Genomic DNA, 17,692 nt, shown 5'->3' on the forward strand with positions numbered 1-17,692 from the left:
ACTAGAAAATAGCGTTTCTAAAATACCACTACTGTATTCTAGTTTGGAAATGGGCCACCTTTCATGATGCTGAAATGGTTTATTTTTGGTTGTCTGTCACATTTTTGCTGCAGACTGTGTATGATAAGATCACATTTGGACACTCTTCTCCCTACCAGGAAGTACTGTAAGTTGAACAGGACGTTCTCTAGGCTGAACAAGATGTGGTCATAGGCTGGGCTTCCATAGATATACTGTAGAACCATCTGCAGGTTTTTGGTTTTCCCTTTCAATTAAGACCTAAACAACCAGGTGAGGGGAGTTCCTTAATGTACATTTTGTATATTGGCGTAGAAGAGAAGTCTAGCGGTTAAAAGTGTTGGGCCAGTAAACTAGTGGTTGTTGGTTTGAATCCCCAAATGACTAAGTGAAGGATTTGTCGATGTGCCCTTCAGCAAGGCACTTAACCCTAATTGCTCCAGGGTCACTGTCAATAATGGCTGATCCTTGGCCAGGGGGAGTGGGATATGCAACAAAAAAACACATTTCACATTTGTATAATACACACTTTTAAATGATTGAAATAGGACAAATGTAAGCACCCACCTAATGATTATTAAGATGTTACTGTTGAATTTCATCATGACCTGCACATTGCAGAATTTTTTTGTTGCCTACTTTTTCATTATTCAATATTTTCCTTTTGTTGATCGTAGAGTAGATAGATAGATATAACCTTTTATTTTGAAGAGATTTAGGCTGACATAACTTGTTTGATGAAGTTGTATTGTTTGATGAAGTACATGATAGGCACATAAGACATTTAGTATCTTAGATAAAGTGATAAGTCTGCATCACAAATGACTGGGTGACAGGCAGCATAAGGTATGAAAGAGGCACTACAGAAAGTACTTTTACTGGATTAACTATGGGAACCCTACACAAAATGTTCTTATTCAAGAACAACTAGCGTAGTAATCAAATGTGCTTCAATATCTTTATATTGTTACCAATTATGGCAATATTCTCTGGTCTGATGAAACCAAGATTGAACTCTTTGGCCTGAATGCCAAGTGTCTCATCTGGAGGAAACCTTGCACCTCCCTATGGTGAAGCATGGTGGTAGCAGCATCATGCTGTGGGGATGTTTTTCAGCGGCAGGACTGGGAGACTAGTCAGGATCAAGGGAAAGATGAACGGACCAAAGTACCGAGAGATCCTTTATGAAAACATGCCCCAGAGCGCTCAGGACCTCAGACTGGGGCGAAGGTTCACCTTCCAACAGGACAATGACCCAAAGCACACAGACAAGACAACGCAGGAGTGGCTTTGGGACAAGTCTCTGAATGTCCTTGAGTGGCCCAGCCAGAGCCCGTACTTGAACCCGATCAAACATCTCTGGAGAGACATGAAAATAGCTGTACAGCGATGCTCCCCATCCAACCTGACAGAGCTTGAGAGGATCTATAGAGAAAAATGGGAGAAACTCCCCAAATACAGGTGTGCCAAACTCCACAAATACAGGTGGGCCAAACTCCACAAATACAGGTGGGCCAAGCTTGTAGTGTCATACGCAAGAGGATTCAAGGCTGTAATCGTGTTGAGTATTGAGTAAAGGGTCTGAATACTTATACAAATGTGATATTTCAGTTTTTGTTTTGAAGACATTTTTTTTCCATCTGTTTTTCTTTGTCATTATGGGGTATTGTGTTTCGATTGATGAGGATTTTAGAATAAGGCTGTAACGTAACAAAATGTGGAAAAAGTTAAGGGGTCTGAATACTTCCTGAATGCACTGTACATGCGACAACGAGCCAATAGGATCTCGCTAGCTCGTGCTTTACTCGCCTTCTTGCTTTTTCTGCCCACTATGCTTAATTTGCTCCCACTGTAAATGGCACAGATGAACTATATTGTGTTAGTTATAAATATATTTAGTAGAGTCTGGTGTAAGCAAGACTATATTGAAATGGCAGCAATCCTAATACCTTTAATTGTTGATTACCAAAACATTTAAATAATAATGAAGCTTTATTTGAACAGTGAGTCATGCTAAGACCAAGGTCTATTTTAAAGATGAACCCTGTATACACATCAATATACAGTTCATAAGCACATCAATATACATAGTGCACACATCAATATACAAAAAGCTAAACACAGTCATAGAAAACAAATACATTCTTCAGTATAAAGGTCCTCAATTAGCCTTTTGAATTGCCCTAGAGGCCCCAATTCATCCAACTTTAGAAAGCCTTGGAGATCTTTCCACAAGTAAAGTTCAAGGTAACTAAAATCAGATTTACCTAACTCATTGGAGATCGAAGGGATCTCCAGAGTTAGCCATCCCCGAGACCGGGTTTGGTATCTCACCACCTTTGTGGAGAGGGAAAACACAAGCCACCTTCCAAACCCTGGGGATAACACCCAAGATAATTGTCAGTTAAAAAACCTGTGTCAATTACTCCGCAGAAAGCTGCAGCAAGAAAGGATCAAGCAAATCAGCTGCAGCGGATTTGATTTTTTACATCATTTTTAAGCAAGGCATCATGAAAACAAAGTTTACAAAGTTGGTACGGGGAACATTTTTAACTCAACTCTAAAATAAATATATGTTAAGACACATCCAAACACAATTCCTAAGAGCAACATTAGAAAAACTATTCCAGGGAAGCGGGTCTCTCCCACCACGTCGGGCTCTGAGGAGACAGGGAGAGAATAGAAATTCAGTCAGGTTCAAAAATATTTGGAAAGTGACAATTTTGTTGTTGCAAAGTAGTCAAAAGATTAGTATTTGGACCCATATTCCTAGCATGCAATGACTACATCAAGCTTTTTCAGTGTAAACTTAAACGACTCAAACTGGATATGAAGTCTGTAGAAAAGATAATGGGGCAAAATGTTTTTAAATAACATCATCTTTGAGAACTATCACCAAAATAAAAAAAATCTGAAAATCTGAAATTCCAAAAATGTCATGGCATGGTGCACCCATTGATTTTGTTATAATGTTTAAGTCACTCAGATAGCATTAGGACACGGCGTAAGCCATGGCAAAATGTGTATAATTGCAAGAAATTAGCTATAAAATGGAAAACCTTTGTATATGCGGCCATTGACCACACCCACTACTTTTTTTTTTACAATAAAAGTGACTCCAAAATGATACAATACATTATTTACCATTCATTTCTATTGGGCACAAAATAATCTGAAACAACCAAAATGTGTCACTGTCCAAATACCTCACTGTAAGACAAACACTGTTCTCAAACACAACAGCAAGCTTGACCAGCGTAAGAACTCCCTGCCCATAGAATGATGAAATCACCACTGTTTTTCTGGTCAGATCATGTGTTCCCGGGAAAGAATCCTGGCCCTAGAAGTAACCGTACCTTGGCATCTCTCCGTCACAACCCTGGAGGCTTTAGAGAGCCCATTGCTGGCAGTACAGGTGAAGGTGGCATTTCTGTTGGGGCTGTAAGACGTCCAGACGACAGAGACGTTGGTGTTGGGATTCCCCTTCCAGAAGGCATCCTCAAACGCAGCCTCTGGTTCCCAGGAGAGGTGGATGTCCTTCACTGAAGAGGAGCACTGAAGAGCCATCACACAATGGCTGTCCTTCAACATGCTGAAGACCTTACGGACGCTGGGCTTGCTGAGACGCTCTGGACATTTGAACAGAAATACAGGAAGCTCTCGTGAATAGAAAACACATTTTCCAGAAACAAAACTGGGAATACAACATGAATACAGTAGAGTTATTCAACCAAATGAGTACCTTTTGCATCCCTTTGATATTTTAATTCGAAATTGTGCTCAAATATTCCATTGTAAAAGCCTGTTATAAGAATAAGAAGATCTCATAGAAAATACAATAAATCTGTGAGAAAGTGCCAAAATTCTTCATTTTGACATGTCCCTCCTGTCCGCACCTTCTGTGATTTCTAGAAAGATCTCAACATAATTAACCCCAACCTCAAAAGTGTTCACCATCATTGTAAAGCCCTAGTTATTTTGTTGCTTTAACAAGTTAATTTCTGAAGATGATTATTTATTTCATATGATTAGCGATTCATCTTATCACACGAAACGCCTGTCCCTCATGTTAAGGTCAACCCTGTTACGTGAACTGAACTCTCGTTTTAATATTGTGAAATTATTCATATTTTTTCAAAAGAAACATTGAACATCTAATATTGAAATCATAATGTAAAAGCAGGCGAGCTGGTTCTACTCTTTTTTGGCCTTTTTCTGGTGTTTTGTGGTGGAAAACTGAGTGAGTCGAGCATAACACGTATACCCTGTTACCCATAGATAGACTAGAAATGTTTAACAATACATTTTTTGGGGGTGAATCTTGCATTCAATTGCCATTTTGGGACCCTTGGGTTCTGGGCTCACTTGCGCCGGCAAATCTGATGGAAATCCTAGAGTGCACCTTTAATACAGGTACATTGTTGTGATTGAGAGCCTTACCTGTCACAGTGAGCTGGACATGTACGTTATGCTGCTCTCCCTTATAGTCTTGAAGGAGAACAGAGTAAACCAGGGCATCCCCTATCCTCACATCTCTTATCTCTAAGTCCCCGGACGAGATGTTGAGTCTTAGACGACCCTGAAACTGCCAGAAACGGTCTGTTTTGACAACGTGTGTTTCTTTCCTGTACGTTGCAATCCAGGTGTTGTTGCTGAATATAGACCACTCTATCTTGCTCAAGATCCAGGATGAGTTGGCTCCAGAAGACAAGGTGACCGAATCTCCCAGGTAACCAGTGGTATCTCCCATCACCACTGAAACATAATGGAATGGAATGATTGTCCTGATGGTGATGGTATCATGTATAGTAATATACACAGAATTAGATATAACATAATTCAAATATGTATCCTTATGGTAATAACAGAGATCATTGTCATCATCAATTGCTTCAATATTCTGAGAGTATAAACATCAATTATTATTCCGTTTAAATAAATAACTGGTTTTGTGATAACTGTCATTTTAATGAGATAGTATATAATTTAGGACAATTTAGAATTTGCTTTCTGTTTCTGTTTTCTATTTCGGTCATGGGTCAAGACGTAGGCAATACGTATCAATGGAGGTTTGAAATCTTAACCTTAAACAAATTGTATCAAAAGTGGTCAAATTAGCCTAAACTACTTCATACGAGATGTGATATGGATTGATCAAAGGTTACATATACCTTGATCTTCGGTACACCATTAAAGTTCAAAAAGCTAATCGATAAAGGTGACATCATAGCAAGTGCCTTTATCAGGGTTTGGGGTCAGTCCCATTTTATTCAGATTATTTAATTCAAGAATGAACAATTTACATACAGTTGAAGTCAGATGTTTACATACACCTTAGCCAAATATATCTAAACTCAGTTTTTCACAATTTCTGACATTTAATCCTAGTAAAAATTCCGTCTTAGGTCAGTTAGGATCACCACTTTATTTTAAGAATGTGAAATGTCAGAATAATATTAGACTAATTTATTTCAGCTTTTATTTCTTTCATCACATTCCCAGTGGGTCAGAAGTTTACATACACTCAATTAGTTTTTGGTAGCATTGCCTTTAAATTGTTTAACTTGGGTCAAACGTTTCAGGTAGCCTTCCACAAGATTCCCACAATAAGTGGGGTGAATTTTGGCCCATTCCTCCTGACAAAGCTGGTGTAACTGAGTCAGGTTTGTAGGCCTCTTTCCTCGCACACACTTTTTCAGTTCTGCCTAGAAACGTTCAATAGGATTGAGGTCAGGGCTTTGTGATGGCCACTCCAATACCTTGACTTTGTTGTCCTTAGGCCATATCTTTGGAAATATGGTTGGGGTCATTGTCCATTTGGAAGACCCATTTGCGACCAAGCTTTAACTTCCTGACTGATGTCTTGAGATGTTGCTTCAATATATCCACATAATTTTACTCCCTCATGATGCCATCTATTTTGTGAAGTGCACCAGTCCCTCCTGCAGCAAAGCACCCCCACCACATGATGCTGCCACCCCCGTGCTTCAGTTGGGATGGTGTTCTTCGGCTTGCAGGCCTCCCCCTTTTTCTTCCAAACATAACAATGGTCATGATGGCCAAACAGTTCTATTTTTGTTTCATCAGACCAGAGGACATTTCTCCAAAAGTATGATCTTTGTCCCCATGTGCAGTTGCAAACCATCGTCTGGCTTTTTGACGGCGGTTTTGGAGCAGTGGCTTCTTCCTTGCTGAGCGCCCTTTCAGGTTATGTCAATATAGGACTCGTTTTACTGTGGATACAGACACTTTTGTACCGGTTTCCTGCAGCATCTTCACAAGGTCCTTTGCTGTTGTTCTGGGATTGATTTGCACTTTTTGCACCAAAGTACGTTCATCTCTAGGAGAGAGAACGCATCTCCTTCCTGAATGGTAAGACAGCTGCGTGGTCACATGGTGTTTATACATGCGTACTATTGTTTGTATAGATGAACGTGGTACCATCAGGCATTTGGAAATTGCTCCCAAGGATGAACCATATTTGTGGAGGTCTACAATTTTTTTCTGAGGTCTTGGCGGATTTCTTCTGATTTTCCCATGATGTCAAGCAAAGAAGCACTGACTGAAATGATGTCAATTAGCCTATCAGAAGCTTCTAAAGCCATGGCATTGTTTTCTGGAATTTTCTAAGCTGTTTAAAAGGCACAATCAACTTAGTGTAAGTAAACTTCTGACCCACTGAAATTGTGATACAGTGAATTATAAGTGAAATAATCTGTCTGTAAACAATTGTTGGAAAAATGACTTGTGTCATGCACAAAGTAGATGTGCTAACCGACTTGCCAACACTCTAGTTTGATAACAAGACATTTTTGGAGAAGTTGAAAAACAAGGTTTTTTCTAACTTCCGACTTCAACTGTGTGCATTTTCAATGAGGATTTCCTTTAAAGTCTTGTAATGTAATTTCAATTGACTTACTTGATTGAAACAGAATTGACCTCAACCCTGCCCCTCTCATTACTTCAAAGTATTAACAATGACAGAGTTTTAGAGAGACCCTCAATGAAATCAAGAAACATTTAAAAGTAAGCAGCCTACCTGGTAAGATTGTAAGAAGAGCGAGAACAACACATGCCATATTGAAACCTTCAAAATGGATACTGTTCCGCCTTCTAGTGACAAGTTTGATGCAGAGGCTACATCCTCTATTGCTTGTGGTTAGGCTTCCGCTTCATTAACATACTTGTCAAAAAACAATTTGTCAAAGTCACAAGTATAAAAGGTTATTCCACACGATTCCTTTGAATTGTACATTCAGCATGAATTCTCTGACAAATCTATTAGTATAAATTGTCGTTCCAATACTTTTATAAATTTAAATATGAGACAGAGAGACAGGGGTGGGAGGGGCACATAGCATCATATCACGAGAGATAATTTATTTAAAAGGCCGTAACAATTTAGTCCTAAAATTATGAAATATGAAAAACATTCACATCAAGTGATACTAAAAATTATCAAATAAAATGCAGTTCCTTATGTAGAAAAAAAAAAGCTACCATTGTCTCGAACATATGGTACACATATAAAAAGATAAAACCATTTATATACAACAATAGGAGACAGACTACAGCAGCTCTAAGCTGCCAAAGAGCCCAAGAACCGTTGTTTGTGCTGGACCCATAAGGACTGTTGCTGATGTTCACCTCAGAGCCTTGAATCGAACAAATCATATCTTAAACTGCACGCAAGTACAGGTTAATAAAAACAAATGTGTTGGTTTGTGTGTTTAGGCATGGTCAAATGTTCAGAACAGTACAGTGGTCATGTTGTACACATGACTATGGATGTGTCTCTCTTTCTTCCAAAAAAATGACTTCTTCACTGACTTGATGACTGGTATAAGTAATATGGTGGAAACTCCCACTAGCCCTGGCCTCCACCAAGGCAATGCTTTTGATGGGAAGTAGTAAATGAGTCCACAATTCAGGAGAAATGAGATATTATTGGGACTCAGCCCTATATCTGATATGGACTTCTTTCTGGCACGAAAAACAAAAATAACCTCTCATATCATGACGGCAATAGGTTCAGTCTGTTTTTTGTATCTGTTCCGTCTTCTTCATTATAAAACCAACACTGGAATACACATCAAAAGTCCCCAACATAACATCCATTAATTAACGTCACAAAAAATATCCTAAACGTTTAATTTCTTATGAAAATCAGCTGGTCAGTGTTTCAACTAAACATTCATCAGCTGTCCCTAGAACAACCCACTTCCTTTGGACCAGGGTCAGATTTTGTCCAATGAAAATGGTTCCACTGTCAGGAAGCAGTCAGTTTATTTGTCGATTCAGTGATTCCAATCACCTGATTGGTTGACGTCGTAGCTAATTTGCAACTTTTGCAAGCACATAACTTTTCTAGTTCTTTAAAAAAAAAAATTATCAAGTCTTCCTATTCACATTTATCTTTAATATTTTATCAGTTCATTGGTTAGTAATGTAGTAATGTCAACTTCAAATAATGCGGTCCAGTTACTGTCAAGGAATGAGGAAACATACAAGTCCCAATGACTAACACAGTAACACACACAAAGACATTCACACACAGTTAATAAAACGGGATAGCCACAGAGGTCTCTCCTCCAGCCCTTGGTAGCAGACGCCACATTTCCACTGCTTTGTGCAAAAAAAGAGACAGATAGCCGTCTTCTCTCCCTTTTTCACACGGAGGTCAATACTGAGAGAGATGGGCTTTGAGGAAAGTTGAAGCATAGGTTCCCTCTTCCTCTCTCGCATCCCCCCCTATCCACTACTTTCTCTCCCTCTCTACACAGAGGTTTCCGACTGCAGCCTCATGACAAACTTGTGGCTCTTGGGGTCGATAAACTCCTCCCCCAGGTGGAGGAAGGGGAGGGGTGTCACCGTGACAACCAGGGAGAAGTCGAGACGTCGCAGGGAGAAGACGAGACCCCGACTCAGGGCTGATGTCACCGGCTCCTCGCTCACTAGGGTCCACTGGCGACCCATACTGTTCTCCCGCTGGTACTGCAGCGTGGGGCCTGGAGAAAGGTAGCGCTCCAGGAAGGCCTGAGAGAAACACACAGAGAAGAAGCAGATAGCCAGCCAGCCAGGGTGGGACGTCATATCGATAGTGGGGCAACCGCTAGGAGTTAAGTGTTTGTAGTGTGCAATTTCTCTCCGTGGAATGTAAAGTAGGCTAGATATTATTCCTCAGGGGAAACATGCTTATATCAATCCCTTTACGGTCAAGAATAGTGTCTTATATGGGCTGTTATTTGAGGTATACGGGTCCTATTTAAGAGCGTAGTGGTCATATGTAAAGGGTATAGGTGTCACATCAAGAGTGTACATCTTACTGTCTGATGGGCATCTTAGGGGTCATGTTGTGAGGGCGTAGGAGTCATGTTGTGAGTGTGTATGGGGTCATGTTGTGAGGGTGTAGGGGTCATGTTGTGAGGGTGTAGGGGTCATGTTGTGAGGGTGTAGGGGTCATGTTGTGAGGGCGTAGGGGTCATGTTGTGAGGGTGTAGGGGTCATGTTGTGAGGGTGTAGGGGTCAGTCATGTTGTGAGGGTGTAGGGGTCATGTTGTGAGGGCGTAGTGATCATGTTAAGGGAATGGTGGCTCACCTTGGGGGTCATGTTGTGCGTGATACAGAACTGCAGGTGGTTGATAATGCTCTCCATGCTGTGATAGGGCTGCTGGCGCGTGGTCCTCAGGTACTTCTGCATGGCCCGGGCCATAGGGGCGAAGATGGCCTGAGCTGCCTCGCGGGGGTCCATCACCTCACGGGGGTGTTTGGGGGACGACGCGGCTGGCTCGTCGTCCTGGAGGCGCTTGATGTGGGTGAAGGCTTCCTCTACCGCCACCACCAGCCTGGGAGGAGAAAAGGGCACACGTAATGAGTGCGCAGGTGTCATTTCAGGCTAGCATTTGTATTGCAAGCGCTAAACCGAGAGGAGCTAAAATAACGTCCACCTTATTGAAATAGCACGGGCGACGGAGAAAAACAAATTGGTACCATTTAAGGCCAAGTAGCAAACAATAATGCAGGAAATGGGGATGGGGATATGAGCAGGCAGGTCTAGGCGGATGAGACGTAGCCATTGTTTGGATGCGTCTGTAAGTTGGTGTTCGTATGTGTACGTTTGTTTTTGTATTGTAAATGTAAAAAAAAATAAAGAATATGAAAAATTCAAAAATATATATATTTAAATCTACTATTTTTTTTTTAATAACGGCAGCCTTTCTATACCTGGGGTTTGAAAAATCTGTGATGTTCCCTTGATTAGTCTTGAACTGTTTAACTCACCAAATGACACAAAAAAAAGGCACTTTTCACAAAAGCAGTTTTTCTAAAACAAATGGATTGAAATGTTCTTTCTTTGACGATCTACCCAGCCCAGCGTGTCTCCCCTCCTCACCTGGCCTTGCGCTTGCGGACCCTGCGGTCCATCTCTGCCTCCTCGTAGTAATACTCGTTGTGGGAGTTGTCTCTCCTGCGGGCGGCCGCAGCGATCATCGCTCTGGACTGACCCGTAGAGTTGTTAGTGTTGTTCTCTGGAAGAAAAATCACAATAAAGAAAAAGGATCAACAAACATCTAATGTTACAATTTCTTTGCAAAAAAAAAAAGAACACATAGAAGACAGAGGCGAAGAGGTGAGAAAATGACTGAGAGAAAAGAGGGGCGAGACGATGAGAGACAGAAAGGATAGCATTCGAGACTTACCTTCACCCAGAGTGTAGACTTTGAAGCCAGAACTCTTCTTAGAGAGGATGGACTTGGGCAGGTTGAGGAGGGCAGGGTTGTAGACTGGGAAATCACTGTAGTACCGGTCCAGCACCCACACTGCTGCCCTCTGAATACTGGAGAACAACAAGGGAGGTACGAACCCTTATTAATCTATGTCATTACTATGGAATATGTCCTAATCATCATCAGTAGCAGCATCATCATTATCCCTTTGGCAGCATCTTAACTCTGGCGATGTGCCCTTGAGCAAGGCACTTAACCAGAGGTGGTCCTGCAGCTATTTTAGATGATCAGCTGGGTGGGGTATAGTTGCACCCCAGGCCTTGCTGCTTCAAACACACTAAGGTGGGAACCAGATGACTAGCGGAGCAGACACAACCGCTCCCATTTGATCATACGCATGACTGCTAACCAAATAGCCTGGTGCAACCAAAACATTTTGAGGGGGAATAAACATACAGACACAATTTTTTTTCTTCGTATTATTATTATTATGTTTGTATTTTACATTTGGGTGAGTGTCCTTGTCTATCAGTGTACCAGTGTTGTGTTACTTGTCATGTTTTGTGTCTTGTGTGGATCCCAGGAAGAGTAGCAGCTGCCTCTGCAAAAGCTAATGGGGATTCAAACAAAGAAATTAAGAGATTTGTATGCAAATAGCCCAAACAAACTGACTGATGAGGTAATGCGGGTTTCGGTTAATCTCCGACTGACAGATTTGCAGGCCAACCACAATGATATCATAAGTCTCTGAAATCAGAGTACTAGGTTACTAAAAATGCAAACAAAATAAACAACCTTTACACAGAACCCCACACAATAGAAACCCACTCCCCAATCTCTATACAAAACAGCATGTAAACTACAAACACATAACACAACCACACGTCTCCAAGACCCACCTGAGATGTCCCACGTTGTAGAAGCGACTTTCCCCGTCAGTTGTGCGCACCACCTTGAGGCAGAAGGCAGGCTGCAGGTGTCTGACCTCCAGCAGCACCAGGGCCAGGTACTGGATGAAGAGCAGCGCGTCCACCAGCGACGCCGCGTACCCCACGATGCCCCTGTAGTCCCTCTCCCGGGGCTCCAGCACGCGCACGCCGTAGAACAGCCAGTAGGACGCCACGAACAGGAAGACGAGCGCCAGCAGCAGGCAGCGGAAGACGTAGAAGCGAGGCAAGGTAGCGCGCGGCGGGCGCAGGAACAGAGCCCAGGTGGAGATGAGGAGGACCAGGAGCTTAAAGGCCAGGGAGACGTAGAGACCCTCGCAGGGCGTGCCGCAGGGCTCCAGGGCCTCGCGCCACAGCAGCTGCGGCAGAGCCAGGAAAGCCAGGGGGGTGACCAGGGCGAAGAGGCCAAGGACGGCGCCCAATCCTGGGCCCAAGAAACGCCGGCATTCCAGCGGGGAGGACTCCTCGAGCTCCTTGGAGACGCGCGTCAGGTCCTCGTTGGAGACGCTGTGTTCTGACGTGCCAGTCTGCACGGTGGTCGTCTCACCCCAGTTATCATCCTGGAGTAGGGAGAGGGGGGGAGAGATTTCTTTGAGCATATGTTGGGAGGTGTGATAGGGAAGAGGCAATATTACCTGAACAAATGGGAGAAGACAAGAGGATGAGTGATAAGAGACAGAGTAGACAGAGAGAAACTAAAGCCAGGTATTGACCCCCAATCAAAGATCAGGGTGTGGAAGTGAGGGGAGATGTACTGTAGGAAAGAAGTGAACTCTGACCCGATCGTCTCCGCGGGTGGACTCTGTGTCCAGTAGAGGCTCTCCAGGGGCATGGATGGTGACCGACTTGTCTCCACGACTACTGCCGTCTCTGCTCTTGGAGCGGTGCCTGTCCCGCCTATCCCTGAACATCACACACAGAGACAGAAACAAAAAGGGTTAACCGTAACTGTCATGGTTTTCTATTTTTGGGGGAGGTTTAACCAAACCAGGTCAACAAAGTTATACACAGCTTCCCTGACATGCATGTTCACGCAAGTGAGAGTATAGAAACAAGAGAGTGAGTGTGAGTACATGTACAGTATAAGTACCTATGTCGTACACGTGTTTACCCACCTGTGCTTCCTAGAGTTGCGGGAGTGTGAGGACTTGTAGGAGTAGCCCGAGTACTGCGACTCGTTGTCCATGTCAGAGGCCGGTGGGCGGGGTTTGCCCCTGTGGGCACCTCCTCCCCCCGTGCCGTGCTGCCCGGCTCCGCCCAGCTGACTCTTGCGGTGGCTGATGGACTTGGATGACAGGGCCAGAGGCAGGCGGAGGAGCTCAACCTTACTCCTGAAGGAATCTATCTTGGAGGCCGGAGGAGGGGGGGGACAGACCTGACGGAGGGGGGAGAGGGGTGGTGGGCGAATGAGGAGATAGAAAACTGTTTATTAATGTGTTATTAACATGTCCGTCACACTATTACCATGTAATTAGTCCTATCAGACAGACAAGCGGTCACAACAGGACTAAAGGGCACGTTGTGGAAAAAAGAAGAGCTCAAAGGGATAGCTTTTATATACGACTAAACAGCAATGTGGGAAAAAAACTCTATTTTAATTTGCTTGCATTGCCTCATCACTCTGTCTGGGATATGAAGGAACTCAGTGAGTTGGCAGTTTGCTTTCATTTGATAAAATGAGGATTATTTCACAGCCCATTTTAGGTTGCTCTCACAAGACACAAACACATTAAACTGAAGGATTTTCCATATTTGGGAGATGGGTTATAGCAGCTGAAGAAGCCTCACAATGAAGTTGTGGTATAACTTCAGGAGGTTATTAACCTCGTTTATACTCTCCTGGGGTAGAAGCCCAATTTCACTCCTCATACGTAAGTTCAGATGTTAAATGGTGTGTATTTTCCAGCAACAAAAAATGCATTTCACCAAGTTGACAGGAGCTTGCCAATGCCTTTTCATATTCCCGATTGTGTGTGCGCGCGCGCACACACACACACACACACACACACACACACACACACACACACACACACACACACACACACACACACACACACACACACACACACACACACACACACACACACACACACACACACAGCATTCCCTGCCATCCCCTGTGGTCTCCAGGGCAACAGAGCTTGGCTATTACTATGGGGATGAATAAGAGGCGATGGGTGAGAGGGGATTGGGGGGTGTTACCATGGTGGCCTGACCAACTCCCCACCTTCTCTCCCACTTGTGTCTAGAAAGACATTCGGGTTCTGAACTACTCCATCCTGATTTTGCCAGTATGTGTTTACATCAGGTAATATGTTGCAAAGAACCCAATGCAATTTCAGCTGGACTAGCACTGCTACCTCCAATGAGAGAGGCATTGATTCTTAATGTGATAATGTGTAGTGAATGAAAAACTATTTCTGTCGCTCTCCCTCGTCTCTCGCTCCAATTCACTCCTCAACCCTTTTTGGGCCCTCACAATAGGTTTCATGTGAGAATAAGACAGGAGCTTCTTGGTTAAGACACACACACACACTCTATTCATACAAATGCCAATGACATTAGCTAGAATTCTATACATGGCTTCTAGAGGCCGAGAAGGCTAAATCATTTAAAGAACGATGACAACAAAATGAGGACGTTTGCAGAAACACCAACTGTTTGCCCAGGTGCCGTAACAATGAATGAAATAGCTGAATAAGAATGAAACCGACAGAAAAAAATATATATGGCCATTTAACATTTACTGGGGAATTAGGCCTCTTTTGAGAGAGCCTGAGTAGCTCACGGAAGTAAAGGTCTCACCAAATTCACCAGGACAGCTATATAGAAAACAGGAGAGGTAACGATGTCAAGAAGTTAACTACTTTTTGGTTATTAACTGTGTTAGAGAGAGTAAGCTAATAGCAATGTCGGCTATCCTCCTTTAAACTCAATTTAAAACAGTCTGTGCTAGCCGCAATCCTTGGGACGCCCCTACACCATTTAAATTGGTTAAGGTAAGGATTATGGTTAGGGTTAAGGATGTCCAAAGTATCCTGTATAGCACTGACCAAGTTAAAACTATTGGCAAAGATCATCATTGCTGATGAAAACCTAAGGCATTTTTAACTCAAATACTTCTAATAATGAAAAGTCATTATTACTTAAAATGGTTGTGGTACTGACTCAAAACTAAATGAGAAGTCACAACTCTATTTTTTAAAAGTTACTATAACAAATCATATTAACCCCCAGGATGCTCTACTGCAGGTAGATTTTTTGGAACTGTTTATAATACGTGTTTTTGCATGTACATTGGGTGATTAACTGATTAATTGTATGCTACACAAAGATAAGTAAATGTTTATAAACGAATCCAATCATTTAGTTCGATTTTTAGCACCACTTACTGGAATGGTCATTCCAGTTTAAATGGCTTAGGTATTCTCCTCACACTGTTCCTAACGCTGGCAGACATTATGAATGCAGGTTGCGGGTGAATAAAAATGTAAATTGTTGGAAATCTTAACTCTGGCTGGATTCCAATAGGAATTACACATCACTTGGCAAGTCCACATAATGCAACTTGCAGATAAGGTTGCAAAATGTGGGTACATTTTCAAAGGTTTTCCACACATCTGGGAATTTTGGTTAAATTACAGGACTTTTGCAACCCTACTTGCAGGGCTGATGTGGCCTGTAAACCACGAGTTTCAGGCCACTGTATTAGGGTAAAGCTAGGCTTCAAAATAAGGCCGTACAAGATATGTAATGTATTGTCATAAAGAGTTTAATTATAAAGATAACATTCCCCTAGGACCTCACTTTGTGAAGGGCACAGAACTGGAAATAAATACATTCAACAACCATGTCTCTATCACTAACAAATCAGTTTGAGTAATGATTACTAAAAAAAAAATTAAGTAGCTGTACTCAGATATATGAAGTGCAACGGGTTTCCTCAAAAGTTTTGAGTAATGGTATCACATTGGGGTTTACAGTGTGGGTTCAATCGGAGTTCACCCTCTGTACTGGACCATAGATATGGTAAGAAGTCATGTTAAGATGTCGTCCACTGTCAGCTCGGACTATCACCATCCTGTCTTCTTTCTTGACTTTATTTTCTATGTGAATCACTGCTAAAAGTAGTTTGACTCCCTTCAGCTTGGTTTATTCAATGACTCATCCAACTCAGATTTGCAAAAGGCAAATAAGCCTTTTCCAAATCTGTCCTCTCTTTCACACACACAGTAATTACAGTAGCTGGCATTGTTTCACAAGCAGCAGGGCACTAATTGTGGTTGATGTGTGGAGGTGTGGTCATGAGTGTGTGTTGTATAGATTAGTGGGGATATTACATGACCTATTATTCTCCATCAGTTAACCCGAGACAACCCCCCCCCCACGCACACACACTTAGAACTTAATGTTTCAGACACTGATATATTTCATTTCTATTTACATTCCACTGTTAGTACTAAGAAAATGCACACAAATTTGCTTAACAAGTCACACAATAAGTTGAATGGACTCACTGTGTGTAATAATTGTGTTTAACGTTCTTTTTAAATTACTCCCTCATCTTTGTACCCCACACTCACAAGTAAGGTCCCGGAGTCGTTCATCCACCTCTGGCCTGCTCGCCTCCCTACCACTGAGGAAGTACAGTTCCCGCTCAGCCCAGTCAAAACTGTTCGCTGCTCTGGCCCCCCAATGGTGGAACAAACTCCCTCACGACGCCAGGACAGCGGAGTCAATCACCACCTTCCGGAGACACCTGAAACCCCACCTCTTTAAGGAATACCTAGGATAGGATAAAGTAATCCCTCTCACCCCCCCCTCCCCCTGAAAAGATTTAGATGCACTACTGTTCCACTGGAGGTCATAAGGTGAATGCACCAATTTGTAAGTCGCTCTGGATAAGAGCGTCTGCTAAATGACTTAAATGTAAAATGTAAATGAGTACATTTCAAACACAGATTCAACCACAAAGACCAGGGATGTTTTCCAATACCACACAAAAAAAGGGATATTGGTAGATCAATATCCCATTACGCATGGTGAAGTTATTAATTACCCTTTGGATGATTTAGCAATACACCCAGTCAGTACAGAAATACAGGCGTCCTTCCTAACTCAGTTGTCGCAGAGGAAGGAAACCGCTCAGGGATTTCACCATGAGGTCAATGATGACTTTAAAAACAGAGAATTTAATGGCCGTAATAGGAGAAAACTGAGGGTGGATCAACAATATTGTAGATACTCCACAATACTAACCTAAATGACAGAGTGAAAAGAAGGAAGCCTGTAGAGCAGGGCTCAACCCTGTTACTGGAGAGCAACAGTCCTGTAGATTCTCTCTCCAACCCTAATCTAGCACACCTGATTCTAATAATTAGCTGGTTGATAAACTGAACCAGGCAGTGGTGTAAAGTACTTAAGTAAAAATACTTTACTTAAGTAGTACTTTAGTTTTTTGGGATATCTGTACTTTACCATTTATATTTTTGACAACTTTTACTACATTCCTAAAGAAAATGTACTTTTTACTCCATACATTTTTTGTCCTCACAACAAAGTGTTATGTTTGTGCAAATCCAACACAACACATCAATGAGTACCACTCTTCATATTTTCAAGCATGGTGATGGCTGCATCATGTTATGGGCGTGTTTGTCATCTGCAAGAACCTGGGAGTGTTTTCAGGATAAAAAGAAACGGAATAGACCGTAGCAAAATCCTAGAGGAAAACCTGGATCAGTCTACTTTCCAACAGACTTTCGGAGACAAATCCCCCTTTCAGCAGGACAATAACCTAAAACACATGGCCAAATATCCATTGGAGTTGCTTACCTAGCCGACATTGAATGTTCGAGTGGCCTGTTTATAGTTTTGACTTAAATTGGCTTGAAAAAGTATGGCAAGACTTTAAAATGGCTGTTTGGCAATGATCAACAACCAATTTGACAGAGCTTGAATCATTTTTTCAGACTGTACAAATGTTGCAAAATCCAGGTG

General features: G+C 42.3%; 2 protein-coding genes across 2 annotated transcripts; both read right to left on the reverse strand.

The window, feature by feature from the left end:
• Positions 1-1,991: 1,991 nt before the first annotated feature.
• LOC115133392 (uncharacterized) lies at positions 1,992-7,165 on the reverse strand. Its single transcript, XM_029666582.2, has 4 exons — positions 7,058-7,165; positions 4,459-4,773; positions 3,375-3,647; positions 1,992-2,678 (listed from the first exon to the last, which is right to left on the reverse strand). Exons 1-4 carry the CDS (start codon positions 7,095-7,097, stop codon positions 2,542-2,544), a joined length of 765 nt encoding a protein of 254 aa, XP_029522442.1. The 5' UTR covers positions 7,098-7,165; the 3' UTR covers positions 1,992-2,541.
• Positions 7,166-7,360: 195 nt separating this feature from the next.
• On the reverse strand, positions 7,361-13,055 carry LOC115133379 (vang-like protein 2). Its single transcript, XM_029666564.2, has 7 exons — positions 12,808-13,055; positions 12,472-12,595; positions 11,645-12,252; positions 10,719-10,855; positions 10,412-10,547; positions 9,617-9,863; positions 7,361-9,054 (listed from the first exon to the last, which is right to left on the reverse strand). The coding sequence occupies exons 1-7, from the start codon at positions 12,876-12,878 to the stop codon at positions 8,794-8,796; spliced, it is 1,584 nt and encodes a 527-aa protein (XP_029522424.1). The 5' UTR covers positions 12,879-13,055; the 3' UTR covers positions 7,361-8,793.
• Positions 13,056-17,692: the final 4,637 nt, after the last annotated feature.

Source organism: Oncorhynchus nerka, linkage group LG8 (assembly GCF_034236695.1).
Source record: "Oncorhynchus nerka isolate Pitt River linkage group LG8, Oner_Uvic_2.0, whole genome shotgun sequence".
NCBI classification, from domain to species: Eukaryota; Metazoa; Chordata; class Actinopteri; order Salmoniformes; family Salmonidae; genus Oncorhynchus; species Oncorhynchus nerka.